The sequence below is a fragment of the Tasmannia lanceolata genome, unplaced genomic scaffold (genome assembly GCF_043159265.1).
Source record: "Tasmannia lanceolata isolate RefF3 unplaced genomic scaffold, GAP_Taslan_0.1 ptg000023l, whole genome shotgun sequence".
Classification (NCBI taxonomy): domain Eukaryota; kingdom Viridiplantae; phylum Streptophyta; class Magnoliopsida; order Canellales; family Winteraceae; genus Tasmannia; species Tasmannia lanceolata.
The window spans coordinates 15,781,848-15,800,755 of NW_027518700.1; the positions used below are offsets into that span (position 1 = coordinate 15,781,848).

The 18,908-nt window shown below is 41.0% G+C and overlaps 1 protein-coding gene across 2 annotated transcripts in view; it reads left to right on the forward strand.

Annotated features, from left to right (window-relative positions):
• The window catches only part of LOC143856401 (metaxin-like protein), a 38,294-nt gene that overhangs the window by 14,911 nt on the left and 4,475 nt on the right, over positions 1-18,908 (forward strand). The window contains exon 6 of one of the 2 annotated variants that reach the window (XR_013238187.1): positions 3,296-3,433. Coding sequence is in view for 1 of the 2 variants with exons in the window: in XM_077366601.1 (XP_077222716.1) it covers positions 3,296-3,467 (172 nt within the window). In the remaining variant the exon portion in view is untranslated. Of the gene's footprint in view, positions 1-3,295; positions 3,468-18,908 lie in introns of those variants that run through there. The other variant, XM_077366601.1, reaches the window with a different exon arrangement.

The window sequence follows — 18,908 nt, forward strand, 5'->3', positions numbered from 1 at the left end:
GGACACGTGTGTCGTGTTGGACACGGCAAGACACGTGTGTCGACAATAAATTCAAAGGGTCAGCTAAATCATAGCAAACCGATTATTGGACTCAAAATTCAACTTAATTTTGAAAACAATAATCTGTTTGGGGCTAACAATCGGTTATCACAATTTGAAATGAACAGGGCCTTATTGTGTACATGTCAGCAAAGGAAATCTGCTATGAAATTCTATACTAATTTTTTGAAAGAGTAAATTTGATACTATCACTGGCCATTGACATATATAAGATGTATGATCTTAAGTTTAACTTAAGCTGACTATTGCACAATCCTTGGCTTGAGAAAATGACATTTTTCAGCCCATTATTTCTACATGTGTTGGGTCCATTGTTTGTTCATCTGTTGGGTCCATTGTTTGGTCATCCAAGGCCATTCATTTAAGTGGGCCGCACAAATCAACTGTTCTTGGCCATATAGCTTCCTATGAGGCTCTTATTGGTAGGCTTCCTGACTACTATAGTCTACATTAGTGAGGGTGCTTTTGTTATGCTCATGTTCCACCCACCCACCCACCCACCTTAAGAAATTTCCTCTAAAGATTATGACTTGTATATTCGTTTGCTGTAGTGATGAATGTCTGGGATACACTAGCATCCTGCTAGATGGTAATCTCAAGGCATGTTACTTTTGATGGGGGTCATCTCTATAATCCACCTTCCATTGGATGTGAACTTAAGGGGGAGATTAGCCCTTCTCTAGTGCTAGTACCATGTGCCCCAATGAATTCGCCACCAAGAAGCAATAACATCCAGGTAATTAATCTGGGCAGCAAGGGTGTCATTCAACCAATCAGCAATAACATCAAGGTTGGTAGCCGAGGTATACAATCAGCTGCACGGAGCACGGCCTAAATTGTGAAGAAACCTTCACGCTAGTTGTTAAGGCAGCTGCTGTGATAGTTATTTTGGCTTTGGCTAACTCACGACTAAAGCCTTAGCCAAATGGATGTGAAAAATGTCTTCCTACATTGATTGTTAAAGGTAGAGGTGTATATGGAGCGGCATAAGGGATTGAAAACAGTAGAAAGAAGCACTCATGTGTGCAAGCTTGAGAAAGTCATCTATGGTCTTAAACAGGTTCAAGGGCTTGGTTTGAGCGACACAATCAAGCTCTAAAACAAGAGGATGGAAGAGAATTTTATGCGACGAGTCTCTCTTTTTCAGACATACTGTTGCGGTTATGGTCTTTGCTCTTGTCTATGTAGATGACATCGTTATTATTGGTGATGATGTAACTGTGTGGTATGGCCTTTCCCCTTGTCTTTGTAAATGACTTATTATTGGTGATGGTATAACTGTGATTCGGAGACTAAAGAGTGGGCTAAACAAAAATTACATGAAAGATATTCGTGATCTTAATTATTTTCTAAGGGCATTGTTGTACTAAACATTCATTAGGCGTAACATCATTTAACGCAATAAATCGGGTTTGCTAATTCATGGATGATCCAAGAGAAGAACACCTTCAAACAACAAAAAGAATAATAAGGTACATACGTGGGCCATTGGATTATGGATGGCACCATGTCAGTGTGAAAACAGAGGAGTCACAATAGAAGGATTTTCAAATGCAGGTTGGGGCGGAGATTAAGATAGTAGAAGATTTATTACTTGCTTCTGCATAATGGTAAATGATATTGCTTAGTGTCATGGAGCAGCAACAAACAACGTACAGTTGCGAGATCCAATGCAGAAGTCGAATACATGGCCATCCAATACTTCAGAATTAACATGGGTGAGACATCTTCTATAGGAGATCCACATGTACGCTAACTCTTCCACTAGTCTTTTTTCTAATAATCAGAGTGCGATAAAGTTACCTCGTCTTTTTTCTAATAATCAGAATGCGATAAAGTTATCTCAGAACCCATTGTTTCATGCCAAGATGAAACACATAGGGATAGGCTAACAGTTTACAATAGAAAAGTTTAAGTGGAGAAATATGTCCATTATTTAGCAGGAGTAAAGATCCGGCTGCATACATCTTTACAAATGGGCTCACTAGTTATCATCCTCATTTTCTGGTGGACATGAGCTTTTAGAAGAGTAGTGATGGTGGTGGGGGGTTTGGGGGAAGTATTAGAGAAGTAAAAATATGCTTCTTGTATCACAATACCCTTCATTAAGCGTATAATGGTAAAATACATTGTATTAATATAAATATCATTGCAATTCACATTTTAATCTGTCAGAGAAGTAAAATACACCACTTGTTTGATAATACCCAGCTCACCACTTCTTGATCAAGTTAAGATTTTTCATGGACCATTAGCTATATGTTTTGCCGTTCATGTAAAAAAATGCGAGTCCTAGGCTGATTGAGAGAGTTTTCTTTTTCGACATGGCCTGCCTACAACAACCCACCAGATGAATAAGTAGGATTACTGAATGACAAGCCCCACACGTATGGATGCATTTTGAGCAAAAAATAGATGGTTATATGATCTATTCATTCAATATTTCTCTTTTTCGAGGACAAATTTTCACATTTAAATCATGTGTCAGATATACTAATACCCCACCCTATCCATCTGGAAATCTTGGTTCAAACCCTCCGCTGCTGGATATACGATGCTCCCTCTTTGCATTTGTTGAGCAAAATGAATTCATCTTTGGAGTTCAACTCGAACAAGTCTGAAAAAATAAAACCAACTCTATTAACAGAAATTAGGTGAATTAAGAATCCTGTCGTGCAATTTTCAATAACATTGCAGTTGCGACCCGGTGCTTAAATCCAGGCCAAATAGAATAAACTCATCCGAATTTTAAGTCAAACCATGATTTTTTGAAGATTGAAGTCCAGTATGAGTTTTTAAAGATTGATGTCGAGTATGAGCTTTTGCTTCAAACTTTGAGACTTATGCCTGCCAGTCGCCAGTCGGCTACCTTACCTTAAGCATGCCAAATTAAAGTGGAAGCAGAACATTGTCAGCCTTCCCCACATTATTATTACCAGTCTTTTAGAGTACTACTAGATTCAGTAATTTCTCAAATGTAACTGTTTTTGTAAATATTTAAAGCACGTGATTAAGTTTAATGCATTTTAGTTATAGTATTTTATAGATTTTGCATTTACAGTAGATTCAACTGAATTAGACAATCAATGCAGTTCTGTTATGTATTATGTTCTGCTAGAAGCTGTCTTAATTATTCAATTAATTTAATGGTGGTATGCTGATATATACATGTGTTCTCGCTTGTTTTTTCTTGTGGGCTTCATTCAAAAAGTAAATATTGTCTTATAATGTTTAGGATACGTCAGTCTTGCGAAGCAAGATCATGAAGCATGACAATCTTGTAAGATACGTGGAAAAGCATAAGACGGGGTACTTGGAATCTTGTTCATCATCATCATCATCTGTGCCTAGATCTCCTCATGACCCTTCAACCTCATCAACACCAAGGAGAGCCTATTCACATTGGAGTAAGATATTGATAGTATTACTTAACATTTATTTCTTTTTTTTTCGTATTAATAATTATATTATTAAGAAACGTTTCTTTCTTTACTTATTGTTTTTATGGGTATTTATGGATCAAAACCATTATATCCCAACTTAGGGCAACAGGACCTCAATCCTGAAAGAAGCAGCAATTAGTACCAAAATTCAAGGTTTGCAGATTGGTACCAGCAATATTTGCATGGTTGACTTGACTCAATCAAAACATGGGTCCACTTGAGGTGTAACTCAATTTCATACAACCTGTGAAATCTCATTGTGAATGCCCTAATCTCCACAGCATATCAGAAAGACAAAAAAATACGGCAATGAAAGCTGGGTGAGCTAACAAAGGAAATACCTAAAAAAAAGAAGGGGATATTGGGAATCATCAGCGAGGCAGCAAAAGCAACCTTCATTGCTTTAATCCCTAAAAAAGAAAGTGTTATTGGGATTAAGGATTTCCTCCCTATTAACCTCATGCATAGCATCCCTAAAATCATAGCTAAGTTGCTGGCCAGAAGAGTAAAAAATACCATTGGGGTATTATATCCCAGTTCCAAGGAGCCTTCGTTGAATCAAGGCAAATCTTGGATGGGGTACTCATAGCTAATGAACTTATTGACTCGGTGAAGAGAAGCTGACGCTCGGGCCTAGTGTTTAATATAGACATTGAGAAAGCCTATGATCATGTAGACTAGGATGTCCTTGATTTTATACAAGAAAGGATGGGATTTGGTCCAAAATGGAGGATGTAGATTAGGTCACTCATATCATTTAACTCTTTCTCAGTCATCATAAATGGATCAGCGGAGGGCTTTTTCAAGGCATCAAGGGGTATCCGCCAGGGGGAGCCTTTAGCTCCATGCCTGTTCATAATGGTGGTGGAGGCACTCAGTCAGATGATGACAAAAGCAAATAGATCGGATCTGATTCATGGGCTGCAAGCAGGACCTTCTGGTGAAGAAATAACACATCTCCAATTTGCGGACGATACGCCAGTGTTCTTGCAAAACAATTCCCAAGCCATCCTTAACATCATGAAGATATTTAAATGGTTTGAAGTCACCTCTGGCCTTAAAATCAAATTCAGCAAAAGTATGCTCTTGGGAATTAACATGGACCAACGAGAGGTTCAAAGCAGGCAGGGATAATTGGGTGCAGTGTCGGGACCTTCGTTGTATCCTAGTTGGGCCTACCTTTAGGATTTGAAACACCATCGGCTGCTTAGTGGGATCCGGTGGTGGAAAGAATAAGGAGGAAGTTAGCAACATGGAAGAAAAGCTATATTTCTCTTGGGGGAAGAATAACACTAATAAAAGCGGCTCTCTCAAACATGTCGGTTTACTTCATGTCTCTCTTCAAAATTCCGGTCAAGGTAGCATTGACAAATGAAAGGTTACAGTGGAATTTCTTATGGGACGGTGACGATCAGTCAAAGAAGCTGAAACATCTAATCAATTGGGAAAAGGTGACCCAATCCAAAAGACATGGAGGCCTGGGGATTGGGAAGATAAGACTTCGAAATAAATCATTACTTGGAAAATGGTTATGGAGATATGGTGTGGAGAAAATGGCATTGGGTAGTTGGGTTGAAATATGGATCGGAATGGGGGGACTGGAACATTAAAAAACCATATAGAGGGAAGGGATCGGGAGCATGGAAATCCATCTTGCTCAGTTAAGGAAGACTTCAAACAGGAAATACACTACAAAGTGGGTTAAGATTCTAGTTAGACCTCTAGTGTGGTAAAACACTATTGAGTGCGGAATTCTCACGATTATTCAGAATTGCAGTAAGTCCTGATGTTACGGTTTCAGATTATTTAATCAGAGAAGGACAGGGAGGCAGAGGCTTCTCGGATATACGTTTACGCAAGAACCTTAAGGAGCAGGAAATCCATGATTTACAGAGGCTCTTATCTATTCTGGAGTCGACATACTGCTCACAGTTTAAGTAAGATGAGCGGATATGGATCCCGGCATCCAACAGAGATTTCACAGCAAAATCCTTTTTACGGTCTTAAATGCCGGATAACCATCACCGATTAGGCGAATTTGGAAATCTCTGGACCTTCCGAGAGTGGTTGCTTTTGGGTGGGCGTTGGTCCATAGGAAAATAAATACCTGTGATCGCCTGAAGAAAAGACATTTCAGCCTAGCGAGTATGTGCGTCCTCTGCCGGCAACATGAGGAAACGTTGGATCATCTTATGCTGCATTGCCCATATTCATACCATCTGTGGGTGAGAGCAGTAGGAATTTTCGGTATATGCTGGATTTGTCCCGAAACAATTAGCTCTCTTCTCCTTGGGTAGCAATCTGGTCCCTTTAGTGACACAGGCAGAGCATTATGGTTGACCTTTCCCTACACCATAACTTGGAACATCTTGAAGGAACGTAACAGACGGATATTTGAGGAACAAAGTAAAACTTCTGGTCGCCTGGCATCGGACATTAAAGTGGAATTAGTCTCATGGACAAAGACTAAGAAACGAATTCCCTATGGGATGGGAGATCTTATAAGGAATTGGTGGTCAGTTATATGGGACAAAACAATCAAAACCAAGCCTAAACCTAAATGGGTACCACCACCACCATTGGTGTGGCTGAAACTTCACTTTGACAACTGCTTCCTCGGTAATCCAGGGAAGGCTGGTATAGGGGGGGTTATTAGAAATTCTAGCACATCGATGGTTATGACATTTTCCTGACCTGGTATCTGTGAAGCAAACGAAGCGGAAATCAGGGCTCTCCTCTTCGGATTGCGGTGGCATTCGAGAACAACCAATGTCCCTCAATTGTTGAAGGTGACTCTACAAATGCCGTAACCTGGGCCTGTGGCTCCTCAAAAGGACCTTCGAAGCTGTAGGAATTGGTTGCGGAAATACTTGATTTGATAAGGGTGCTTGATCCGCGGATTGAACATCGTAGGCGATCTGCGAATGAGGTGGCTGATAGCCTAGCAAAGGCTGGAGCCCAAAGGGAAGAAATAGAAATAGCATCTTTTCTGTAAACCCGCTTAAGGGCATCTATTATGAAACCGTGTTTGTAACCTTTTGGGGGCGCCTTGTCCCAACCATATTATAATAAATGGTCATATTTTAAAAAAAATACAAAGGAAATACAAAAGCAATTAAATATGAAATATACTATAAAGCCCATATTCTATAGTGGATTCGTCAACCCAATTACAAGCTCACGCTCATACTCTATTGTCAAATCATCTTCATCCCAATTGACACTTCTTGTGTCATGCTTGAGTACTGATGCTTTCTCTCGTATGATGTCAAGGATTTCTAGAATATACTAGTATTGACGGACCCAGTGAAGATCTCAAAGCCCATGATATTACAGTTTTTGAGTCACCTTCCACTCTTGGTATTCTGGATATCTCCTTGTAGATATGTAAGCTGGTCAGCTGTGATCTAACGCTCACTTCATTTGAATCCACTTAGAGGACCATAAAAGGCTTTAACAATCTCTTTCTTAATCTCTAACATCCCATCCCCATGACAGAGTATATGGAAAGTTCAACTAAATACTAAGATGCATGGAGCACCCCAAAATTTAAAAACCTAAGATAAAAAAGGAGGCCCAGTGCACTAGGCTCCTGCCATTGTGGGGTCTTGGGAGGGCTATATGTACGCAGCCTTACCCCTGCTTTGCAGAGAGGCTGTTTCCGTGACCTGAAAACCTCAGATGAATTTCGAAAAAAGGCCTATTGTTCACTCCTCAAACTAAATCACCCAGAATTTCAAATTAATACTTGAAAACATTGTTTGAAAACCCAGACTTCGATAGGAACCAAAGCACTCATTGGTGAAGTAGGTGACTTATTGGGTCAACCATTGGATAGTGCAAGTATATTTAAAATTAACTTTATTGCACAAGTTGCTAAATAACTTATAGAAAAATCAATGAAAAGGTAGAAATAAAAAAATCTGGCCTAATTTTCTAAAAAAAGTTTTTTTTTTTTTTTTTTGAAATTTGACAAAATATATTTAGACTATGAGAATTACATTGGGGACCAGAGGTCCCAACTTGCATTTACATAGTATGATGAGTCAAGAGTATACTCTTTTTTTTTGAATGGTAGTCAAGAGTATACTCTTGACCTAAAGATAAAGCGAAAAGGACAATTCTTACTTACATCATGACAAACTTGATCTGACAAAATTCCTAATCAAGCAGCCTCCATATACACTCCTGAAAGTTCTCCATATACACCCCCTGAAAGTTCTCCTCTCCCAACCTCCTGAGGGCAAGAACAGCCTCTGGGGAAGGATATCACCCAAAGCAATGACCCTAAAGTCTCTCATGCCAAGGGGAATCAACTTTCAAGCGAATGCTCGACAGCTTCCAATTAAAGCTTAGTGCCTAGAACGGCCACATGTATTGAAGCATAGTGAAGATCTTCATCGTGTTCTTCGCTCACTTGCAACCTCCAGAATAATTAAATCCCCCTTCTTTACAAACTAACCACCTTATAAGTTAACCAACCATCTTCTTTCAAACCACTCGAATCACAACCTTTAAACAACCTTACCCTGAAACTACCACCACTTTGAGTCTATTCTTTTCTAAAAAACTCTTATCACTTGTAAAAAGAAAATTCTACCACCACCTTCCAAAAAATTGTGCTAACTTTCTATTTCCCAGCATACCCATCATATCAACAACCTGAAAAGATCACAAAAAGCCAAAGACTATCACTAAAAAGCAGCAAACCTAAAAAACTAACTATCTACAGGAGGGGCGCCGAAAGATATTTTATTTAGGGTTCACGACCCTCGACCCCCTTAACTTCAACCTGCTTCCCAAGCTCATGTTCAGTAAGGTTCTCCCTTTTTTTTCCTTCTGATCTCTTATCGCCATTGCCACAAATATTTTTTTTTGTGGCTTCAAGGTCATCGTCATAGCCTATCCCAAAGACATCTTCTATAGCCAACATTTCATCAAATTCCTCAGAAGAATAACCATTATCCTCTACCCCCCGCCCCCGAGTATTCCTCAATCATTTTGCCTTTATCTTTGTCTTCTTCTTCCTTTCCCAACCGTTCCCGAACTTCCTGGCTTACTTCCCTGTCTAGCGAATCCTGAGACTCTTCGGACTACTCTGCAGAAACTGCCACCAGTTTTTCTAACTTTTCTATTTCAGTCGCTTTCTCCTCTTCCCACCGCTGTCGACGAATCCTCCTTTCCTTTTCTAAAGCATCCTTGAAGTGAGGGAGCTTATAGATAGGAACATATACACTCTTTGCACCTGTCTTCCCTGATACTTTTTTGAGCTCCTCCTTGTTCTCCCTTGCATCCTTTTTAAATTGCTTCCACTGTTTCTTCCAAATCCCCATCGAAATTTCTCTCGAAGTGGAATATTCCTCCGAAGCCATCTTCTCATTGTATTCCATTTCCTTAAGAAGTTTAAGGTCCTCAACAACGAACGGGGTGGCCTTCCTTTTCCTGATATTGGATCCTTCTACATCAGACATGTTGGAAGAGAGCGGTTTATCAAAGTCTTTCAGAAACGGTTTAACTTTGGATGCTAAATCTTTCTTACTAATTTCTTGTTTCTTAAGACGACCCAGAAGTCTCCTTTTAAACAGGGAAAGACTGCCTTAGTGGCCAATAAATGTGACTTGATACACGAGAGCCCTGTAGACACCCCATTTTGACCTGACCCCCAATTTCCCAAATCGAATAAATTCCCGAGATCGAATAAAATTCCGATTCCCAAATATCCCGAAACTCGAGTCTTAAAGTCAACCTCAGAATCTCCCGGAAGCCAAGTTTCAAATTCCGAAATCCGCAAAGAATCAAACCCAAATGCGAAGGAACTCCAAAATTTTATTGACCCACAGTGTTCTCTAATTGGTACAAATTTTCCCAGGATGGTTAACCTCTCCGAGAGTGTCCCTACAAATTTTAGAAGAGTTGGACAAGAAATGGAAGAAAGGACAAACAGGTTAGTGCAGCTATCAAAGCATGGTAGTGTTGATGCTATCTCCCTTTATTGCAAAAGAAGGGGGTGAACTAGCATAACAAAGGTGCCCATTGATAGGAAGAAAAGGCAAGTAAAGCCTAAGGGTAGGAGGGTGTAAAATCACCTTGTCCTAGGGGTATTTTAATAAAATGAGTGTTGCTTCCTTTGCAAGCAATAAACATGGGCTGTAGGATAAAAAAAGTGAAGTGTAGGGCTTGGATTAGATTAGAGCCTTCTAGATTTTTAGGGTTTCTAAAAGGGCACTAAGGCTAGCAGAAGAAAAGGGATGGCTGAGATGAGAAGGCAGCAAATGGAGGGTAGGGATTAGATTAAGAAAAATTCAGAGAGAGAGAGAGCTCGTGAGAAGGAGAGAGAGTTCTTCATTTTTCTGGAAAAACTTGCAGAGAGAGAGAAGGCATCCATCTTCTCCGGTTGCTTAGCCGGAGCCCCGACGAATCCGATCCTCACGACCACCATTCTCCACCTTCACTTCTACCTACCATCCTCCACCTTCTCCTCCACCTTCTCAGCCACCTACCACCATCACTTTCTTCATTTTCACCCCCAAAACCCACCTCACTCTCAAACCCATCTCGGTCGTCTTCCCAAACCATCCAAGCCGGAATCCGGTAAGAATCCGGCAAACCCATTTTATCTTTCCCACTCTCCGGCCATTCCCCCACCTTCTCCGACCACTACCTCCACTAGCCGCCACCCTCTCCTCAAACCAACCATCTACTAACCCCTTTTTTTTTCCTACCATCTCTGTAAACCACGACCACCATCCTCTTCGCCAACCACCATCTCTAGCCATTCTCACCCCTTCCTTCACAGCCATCTTCTTCTTCATTTTCCATTTTTTTTTATCAACCCATTTCAATCATCTTCTCCGACGAATACCACCGGAACTCCGGCCGTGCCACCTCCGACCACCGCCCACAACCATTAACTCCGGTCATCCTCTCCACAATAGCCATATTCTTCTCAATCAAAACCCTCTTCAAATCAGACCCCAAGACCTCCATACCACCATCCCTATCCTCTATCTCAACCAATCCCATCTCATTTTCTATTAGGCCAAACCCATTTTATTAAACCCCATTGCTAGTACCATTGATTCCGGCCACTTCGCCGGAATCCGGCCATCCAAATCCATAACCACCCCCTTCTTCTTCCAATTTCGTTCTAACCCCAAAATCTGACCAAATCCCCTGTTTTATCCAAACCCATTTCTACCACCAACAAATCCCACTTCCATTAACCCATATTCTTCAAACCCTCTTTGGCCCTTGCATTCTACCACCTAATTGACTACTCTCTCCATCCCAAGCCATTAATTAGTTCAGCAAAGCCAGGAATCCGGCTACAACCCTGCAAAATCTGAACCTCCTTCCACGGCCAGCACTCGATTCCGACAATCTGAAAACACTTTCGGCATTTTGGGCAATTTCACAATCACTGGCACTCTACATTGTAAGCATAATTGCCTGCGATCCATAGGTATGATTCATTCCCCTCAGGCTTTTACATGGTATTCTCTTTCAATTCATAGTGTTCATGGTGCTGCTATGAGTGTCTATTTGTTCTTGAGACGTTATGCTTGCTCTGATAGCATGAGTTGCAGGCCTGTCATCACAGCTTCTAGGGATTACAGGAGGACCTACCCTGATAGTTTTATTTCAGTTTGAATATTTTTGAGTTCTCAATCTTGGAAGTCTATCATTGCCTACCCGGTCATCTTTGTCATTTCCCTTGTGTCAATTTACAAAGAAATATGCCAAGTAATCTCAGTTCTTTATGTAATTTTTGGATCCATGTTGCTTGAATAGGTCATTCTCCATAAAAAAACATAGGTACAAATTTTATATCTTGGTTATGGCAACTGTTTTCTTCATTACCACGGTAGTCGAGTAGAGAGTAAGGGTTCTATTATATTTATACATGGAAGACGTGAGGGAAGGATTGCATGCATTCTCTTCCTACAGTGCTAGCTTTCCTTTTGCTTTGCTGAAGTGAAGAGGCGTTCATGTCAGTATTCTCACCTACTGATATTAGCCTTACTATATTTCAACGATTGTAATTTCTTTGGCACTGCCTTACCTCTGCAATAGTTTAAAATCGGGTTCCACTTTCCTTTGTAACTTGATTTTCTTTAGGCCCGAATCTTAGGGCTTTCCTGATCATGTGTTGCTTTGATATTTTGAACTAAATTGAATTCATTGCTATTGTGAAACATTGGTCGATGATATTTTGGATTATACCCAACCACCATTTTCATTTTAGCCCATAGCAACCTCTCCATTAGCAGTACGAGCATTACCTTGTTTTGTTGGGCGCATCAACTTCATCTGTTTCCAGTTAAAGTGCCCATGGCCCATTGGTCCTATTCTCCATCTACATGATTCCCTTGGCATTTATATTTGTGTTCCATCTTTGTTGGGCTCGGTCTTCTCGTACCTGTATAAGGATTTCAAAAGGGCCTTCATTGTAACTCGGGGTTCATTGTTTGTTTCAGGATATGAAAGTAGTGATGACGGAATAATTCTTGAGCCAACCCCTTGCCCTTCCTATCATTTTCCCCATCTCAAGGTTTTCACAGGGTTTGATGTTTCCTTTCTTTTCGGGACTACTCTTTGCACGTTCCTCAGGATCCTTTTCGAGTTTCGGGATTCCATCGATTTTGGGAACATCTTGTTTCGGGTTAAGGCGACGACGGACGGAAACCTCCTGAGCCAAAACCCCTTTCAATCAAAGGGATAGACAAAAACACATAAAAATCAAATAGTAAAAATCCAAAAAACAACAAAAATCGTCAAAAACATCAAAAACATTTTTCGAAAGAGCTGTTTCGAACTACGTTGGCTTGATCCCTTCCCACAGGGTACGTAGGTAGCTTGGGTCCACCCAAGTTCAGTCAAACCTTTTTAATAAATATTTTCAAACATTTTCAAACATTTCAAAACAAAAACAAAAATGGGCAAGGATGGTGATGGCCAGGTCACTCGGAGCCCCATTTTCATTCCATTTCCGATTTTGATCGTGGTTTTCCGGTTTCCATAGGTTTTCCTATGTTTTATCGAGTTTTGGGACGAGCGATGACGTAGCGTGACCCCTTCACAGGGATCGTTTTCGCTGAGCCCAACGATAGGTCATGACGATCGCGAGACTTGTCTGATCTTCAGCAGATTAGGATCGCTGGGCTTGATTTCTTTTGAATCACCCTCTGAGCCTATCGTGTGTTCCATTTTCTTTTTCCTGGCAGTTTTTGGTTCTCGCATACCGATGATTTTCTGATTCTTTTCTTTTCTTGCATCTTTTTAGCTTGTCGTGTGCTTGCCTCAGATTTCTCATGCGTCGCTTCTAGTTTGTTTGCTTCTCAAGCATGTGATTGATTGTTATTTTCTTAACCTTATCTCTCGCATAGGCTCACATGGTAGTGTATTTACTTTACTGCTTTGATTGCTTAGCTATAGCGTTTAGCCATTCGTCTTATCTTGATTATCTGTCTAAACTTAGATATTTGCTTTCCTTATCTCATTATATCTATCATTGTCTGATTAGTTATAGCTCTGCATGCGGATGTTACTGCTTTCCTAGAATGTGATGAGTTAGGATTAGATGCGATGAGTTAGGATTTGCATGTTTATTTTCTTTTGCCCATCCCCAGGTCATGCATGCTTAGTTAGACGTTTTCTCGGGGATGTTCGTTCTCATTTCACATGATTTTCGCCCAAAACTTTTCAAAGTTAATTAAAAATGGCAAAAGAGACCAAGTGCTTGTACTTGGGCGAATTGGGGGTGCTCTTCGGATCTTCCTCATTCGTCACCAGGCACGGACCTTTTGTATCTCTCGTTATCCGTTGCAACAGAGTATTTTATGGGGTTCCAGGGCCAACTCCCCTGGATGGCGACTCTGAGTTATTTTAGGTGCGTCTTTGTTTCGAGGCGCCTATCTCCTGATCAAGAGGTATCTCGTACATATACATTCGCCACCCATGCTGTGTGTGGCATCATTTCGAGAGTTCCTTGGTAGAGCTCTCCTTCACACTGTGGAGGTCTCAGAGGATTGACTGGGGGATCTCGCGTCCCTCGCTCACTGTCCTCGGGATCGGGGTCCACAGGGTGGCGACTCTGCTGGGGAGTTCGTGAAACATTGCCTAACTCTGTTAAAATGCCATTTTTACTAACTTTGGAGGCATTTGGGTTAAAATCATTTTAAATGGGAACCTTTTCGCTTAGAATCCAGGGGCACCAGATAGGTGCATAATTAAAACAAGGGATTCGCACACTATACATCATGCATTATCATATTTTTTTATTTCTTTCATTGTTTTTCATTATTGGCTCTACGGGATAGATTAAATGCGTGCCCGACTGGGATGTCATTACCTTGATGGTACTGTTGAATCTATTTCCAAGCTATGCGCCGGTGCTGCAGCCGTAAACACTAGGTGTACTGGTGTTTACAGCAGCCGATGAGCAATGAAGCATACTATGTATAACACTAGGTGTACTTGTGTTATACATTTTAAGTATGGTTCATACGCATAGTACCCGATAGATTGAGTCCGGAGCCCTACTTTGTTTTATATATTATGTATATACTTACTGACTTAGTGAAACCCCACTAGGAAGAACCCATGTTTATATATGTATATGTTGCATTCATATAAGGACGAACATGTGTTGCCTACACATGTGAAGCTTAGAGTTAGGAGCCTTGTCCCATTTGTAGACTAGGGTAGCTCACCTTGCGTGGCTACAACACGGTCCTAGTACACTCATCAGTCTGTCATCAGTCGAGACCTCCTTGACTTCGTTAGAGCAGACTAGGCTGGTGCCCCTGGTTAGGATGTATATATATGTATGTATTTATTTTTAGATTAGGGTCTGTTTTTTACGTTAGATTTTCCTTCCTAACCTAATCTGCTATCCCTATCTATCCGTCTTTCAGATTACAATCAGATCATTGGTTTCACTTCATCATCTTTATAGCCCGATCTATCTTCTATGAGCCTGATCCTTTGTTCGATCCTCATCAAATCCCATTCCACATGTCGATTGTGAGTCTATCTTGCCATTATTGCTACCAGAGTGTGTGTTCTTGTCGAGAGCCCTGCTTTATATTGACCATGACGGCGTACTCTTCATGTTTAGTTGCTGAGACCCTCCTAGTACAGTCGTTATGCTGCCGGATTTTCGTTAAAAACCATGGAGTGATCATTATTCTTTTAGGTTTGTTGACGAACCATGTGCTTACCGTACCACATCTCCTAGTATGGCCGTCATGCTGCCGAATTTTCTCTAAATACCTTGAGTGTGGTCATCACCATTTTAGGTTTGTTAACAAATCATGTGCTTACGTTACCCCGTCTCCATGTACTGTCGTTATGCTGTCGGATTTTGGCTAAAAACTTTGAGGGTAATCACTATCCTTTGGGGTATTGATAAACCATGAGTTTGCCATGCCATGATCCTTTTGTAAGACTGTTATGCTGTCGGATTTTTCTTTTTATCCGACACACCTTGAGTGTAACGACAATTCTTTTAGGTGTGATAGGCCGCCGTGACCCTTCTCACGATTGCTATGCTGCTGGCTTTACCCAGGAAAGGGATGCATTTGTATAATCTTTTGTTTCAATTTGCATGAAATATTATCATATGATTACTGCTTATTAAAACCTAATGTTTGTGATGTCCATGACAGGAGTCTTGCCCGATCGTTTAAACATCGCTCCCCGAAAAGTTACCGCTTCTGAGCCTGTTTGGTCTCGACAAACATCGAGACTAAGTCGTTATTCTACTTCACCAGAATCTTCTAATCCTGACCTAATGGCTGAGTCTACTGAGAGTAGTTTCATGATTGAAATGAGAGAAATGATGATGAACCTTACCAGACAGATGTCAACCCTTACTGAAAAAGTGACACGTCTGGAGGGTCAAGCAAATGAGAAGTCTTCAACCTCGAAGGACCCTGTAGTCCAGAATCCTCCAACTGGAGTCCATATCCCAGGTAGATCCATGCAAGTTCCTGCCTTTGATTACGATGATGAGCAGTACGCCGGGAAAAATCTTCCGCCACCTCCTGTTAGAGCCGGAAAAGAGAAGGAGTTATCTGAGAAAGTAGACCAGTTGGCTCCCGAGCTTCTGAATTTGAAAAATCACAATCCAAGGAAAATAGATATGTCTGAATTCTCAATCTTCCCTGGCGTCACTCTCCCTCCCAAGTTCAAAATTCCTGACTTTGCCAAGTATGACGGATCTGGGAGTCCTAGAAGTCATCTGAAGATGTACATCAATGCGCTTGAGCAGTACGGTCTGAATTCTCAGCAGATGGCTAAATTGTTCCAAATGTCTCTATCAGGCGTGGCGTGTAAATGGTTTCTGACTTTGGATTCAGCTTATACCAAGACTTGGGAGGACATTGTTGAAAAGTTTATTGAACAATTCTCTTATGATGACGGGGTTGAGGTCACTTGTCGAGATCTGAAAATGCTCAAGCAACAGATCCATGAGCCGTTCAGTACCTTTGTTAAGAAGTGGAGGAGAAAGGCAGCTCAGATGACTAACCGCCCATCTGAAGAAGACCAGCTCAGCATTATTGTCAAAAATCTCTCCGGCCCTTATGCGCAGTATATGGCTACTCAGTACTATCCAGATTTTAAGCATTTCATCCACACTGGGAACATGACAGAAGATGCTTTAGCACAGGATGTAGTTCCGAAGCATTATGTGAATCCAAAGGAAGGTAAAAGACCTATCATCAATGCTCCTAAAGAAGTGAATCAATTGGGGACTTCTCGCCCACCTCCAAGAAATATAGTAATGGGAGGAGAGAAACCCATTCAAAAGCCAAAGAAAGAGTTCACTCCGTTGCCTTACACCCCATCATCCATCATGAGAAATCTTGTTAGAGGTGGCGTAATTGAACTCTTACCACCAAGACCTCCCCCAGACCCTCTTCCCAGAACTTTCAGAGCAGACCAGTTCTGTCAGTACCATCAAGGTCCTGGACACCATACTGATCGTTGTATAGCCCTTAGATACAGAATCGAAAAACTGCTAGCGGTGGGTGACCTTGTTCTACCTGAACCTAACGTCACTCGAAGTCTACCTTGATAGTTTTATTTCAGTTTGAATATTTTTGAGTTCTCAATCTTGGAAGTCTATCATTGCCTACCCGGTCATCTTTGTCATTTCCCTTGTGTCAATTTACAAAGAAATATGCCAAGTAATCTCAGTTCTTTATGTAATTTTTGGATCCATGTTGCTTGAATAGTTCATTCTCCATAAAAAAACATAGGTACAAATTTTATATCTTGGTTATGGCAACTGTTTTCTTCATTACCACTGTAGTGGAGGAGAGAGTAATGGTTCTATTATATTTATACATGGAAGACGTGAGGGAAGGATTGCATGCATTCTCTTCCTACAGTGCTAGCTTTCCTTTTGCTTTGCTGCAGTGAAGAGGCGTTCATGTCAGTATTCTCACCTACTGATATTAGCCTTACTATATTTCAACGATTGTAATTTCTTTGGCACTGCCTTGCCTCTGCAATAGTTTAAAATCGGGTTCCACTTTCCTTTGTAACTTGATTTTCTTTAGGCCCGAATCTTAGGGCTCTCCTGATCATGTGTTGCTTTGATATTTTGAACTAAATTGAATTCATTGCTATTGTGAAACATTGGTCGATGATATTTTGGATTATACCCAACCACCATTTTCATTTTAGCCCATAGCAACCTCTCCATTAGCAGTACGAGCATTACCTTGTTTTGTTGGGCGCATCAACTTCATCTGTTTTCAGCTAAAGTGCCCATGGCCCATTGGTCCTATTCTCCATCTACATGATTCCCTTGGCATTTGTATTTATGTTCCATCTTTGTTGGGCTCGGTCTTCTCGTACCTGTATAAGGATTTCAAAAGGGCCTTCATTGTAACTCGGGGTTCATTGTTTGTTTCAGGATATGAAAGTGGTGATGACAGAATATTTCTTGAGCCAACCCCTTACCCTTCCTTTCATTTTCCCCATCTCAGGGTTTTCACTGGGTTTGAGGTTTCCTTTCTTTTTGGGACTACTCTTTGCACGTTCCTCAGGATCCTTTTCGAGTTTCGGGATTCCATCGATTTTGGGAACATCTTGTTTCGGGTTAAGGCGACGACGGACGGAAACCTCCTGAGCCAAAACCCCTTTCAATCAAAGGGATAAACAAAAACACATAAAAATCAAATAGTAAAAATCCAAAAAACAACAAAAATCGTCAAAAGCATCAAAAACATTTTTCGAAAAAGCTGTTTCGAACTACGTTGGCTTGATCCCTTCCCACAGGGTACGTAGGTAGCTTGGGTCCACCCTAGTTCAGTCAAACCTTTTTAATAAATATTTTCAAACATTTTCAAACATTTCAAAACAAAAACAAAAATGGGCAAGGATGGTGATGGCCAGGTCACTCGGAGCCCCATTTTCATTCCATTTCCGATTTTGATTGTGGTTTTCCGGTTTCCATAGGTTTTCCGACGTTTTATCGAGTTTTGGGACGGGCGATGACGTAGCGTGACCTCTTCACATGGATCGTCCTCGCTGAGCCCAACGATAGGTCATGACGATCGCGAGACTTGTCCGATCTTCAGCAGATTAGGATCGCTGGGCTTGATTCCTTTTGAATCGCTCTCTGAGCCTATCGTGTGTTCCATTTTCTTTTTTCTGGCAGTTTTTGGTTCTCGCGTACCGATGATTTTCTGATTCTTTTCTTTTTAGCTTGTCGTGTGCTTGCCTCAGATTTCTCATGCGTCGCTTCTAGTTTGTTTGCTTCTTAAGCATGTGATTGATTGTTATTTTCTTAACCTTATCTCTCGCATAGGCTCGCATGCTAGTGTATTTACTTTACTGCTTTGATTGGTTAGCTATAGCGTTTATCCATTCGTCTTATCTTGATTATCTGTCTAAACTTAGACATTTGCTTTCCTTATCTCATTATATCTATCATTGTCTGATTAGTTATAGCTCTGCATGCGGATGTTACTGCTTTCCTAGAATGTGATGAGTTAGGATTTGGATGTTTATTTTCTTTTGCCCATCCCCAGGTCATGCATGCTTAGATAGACGTTTTCTCGGGGATGTTCGTTCTCATTTCACATGATTTTCGCCCAAAGCTCTTCAAAGTTAATTAAAAATGGCATAAGAGACCAAGTGCTTGTACTTGGGCGAATTTGGGGTGCTCTTCGGATCTTCCTCATTCGTTACTAGGCACAGACCTTTTTTATCTCTGGTTATCCGTTGCAACAGAGTATTTTATGGGGTTCCAGGGCCAGCTCCCCTGGATGGCGACTCTGAGTTATTTTAGGTGCGTCTTGGTTTCGAGGCTCCTGTCTCCGGATCAAGAGGTATCTCGTACATATACATTCGCCACCCATGCTGTGAGTGGCATTATTTCGAGAGTTC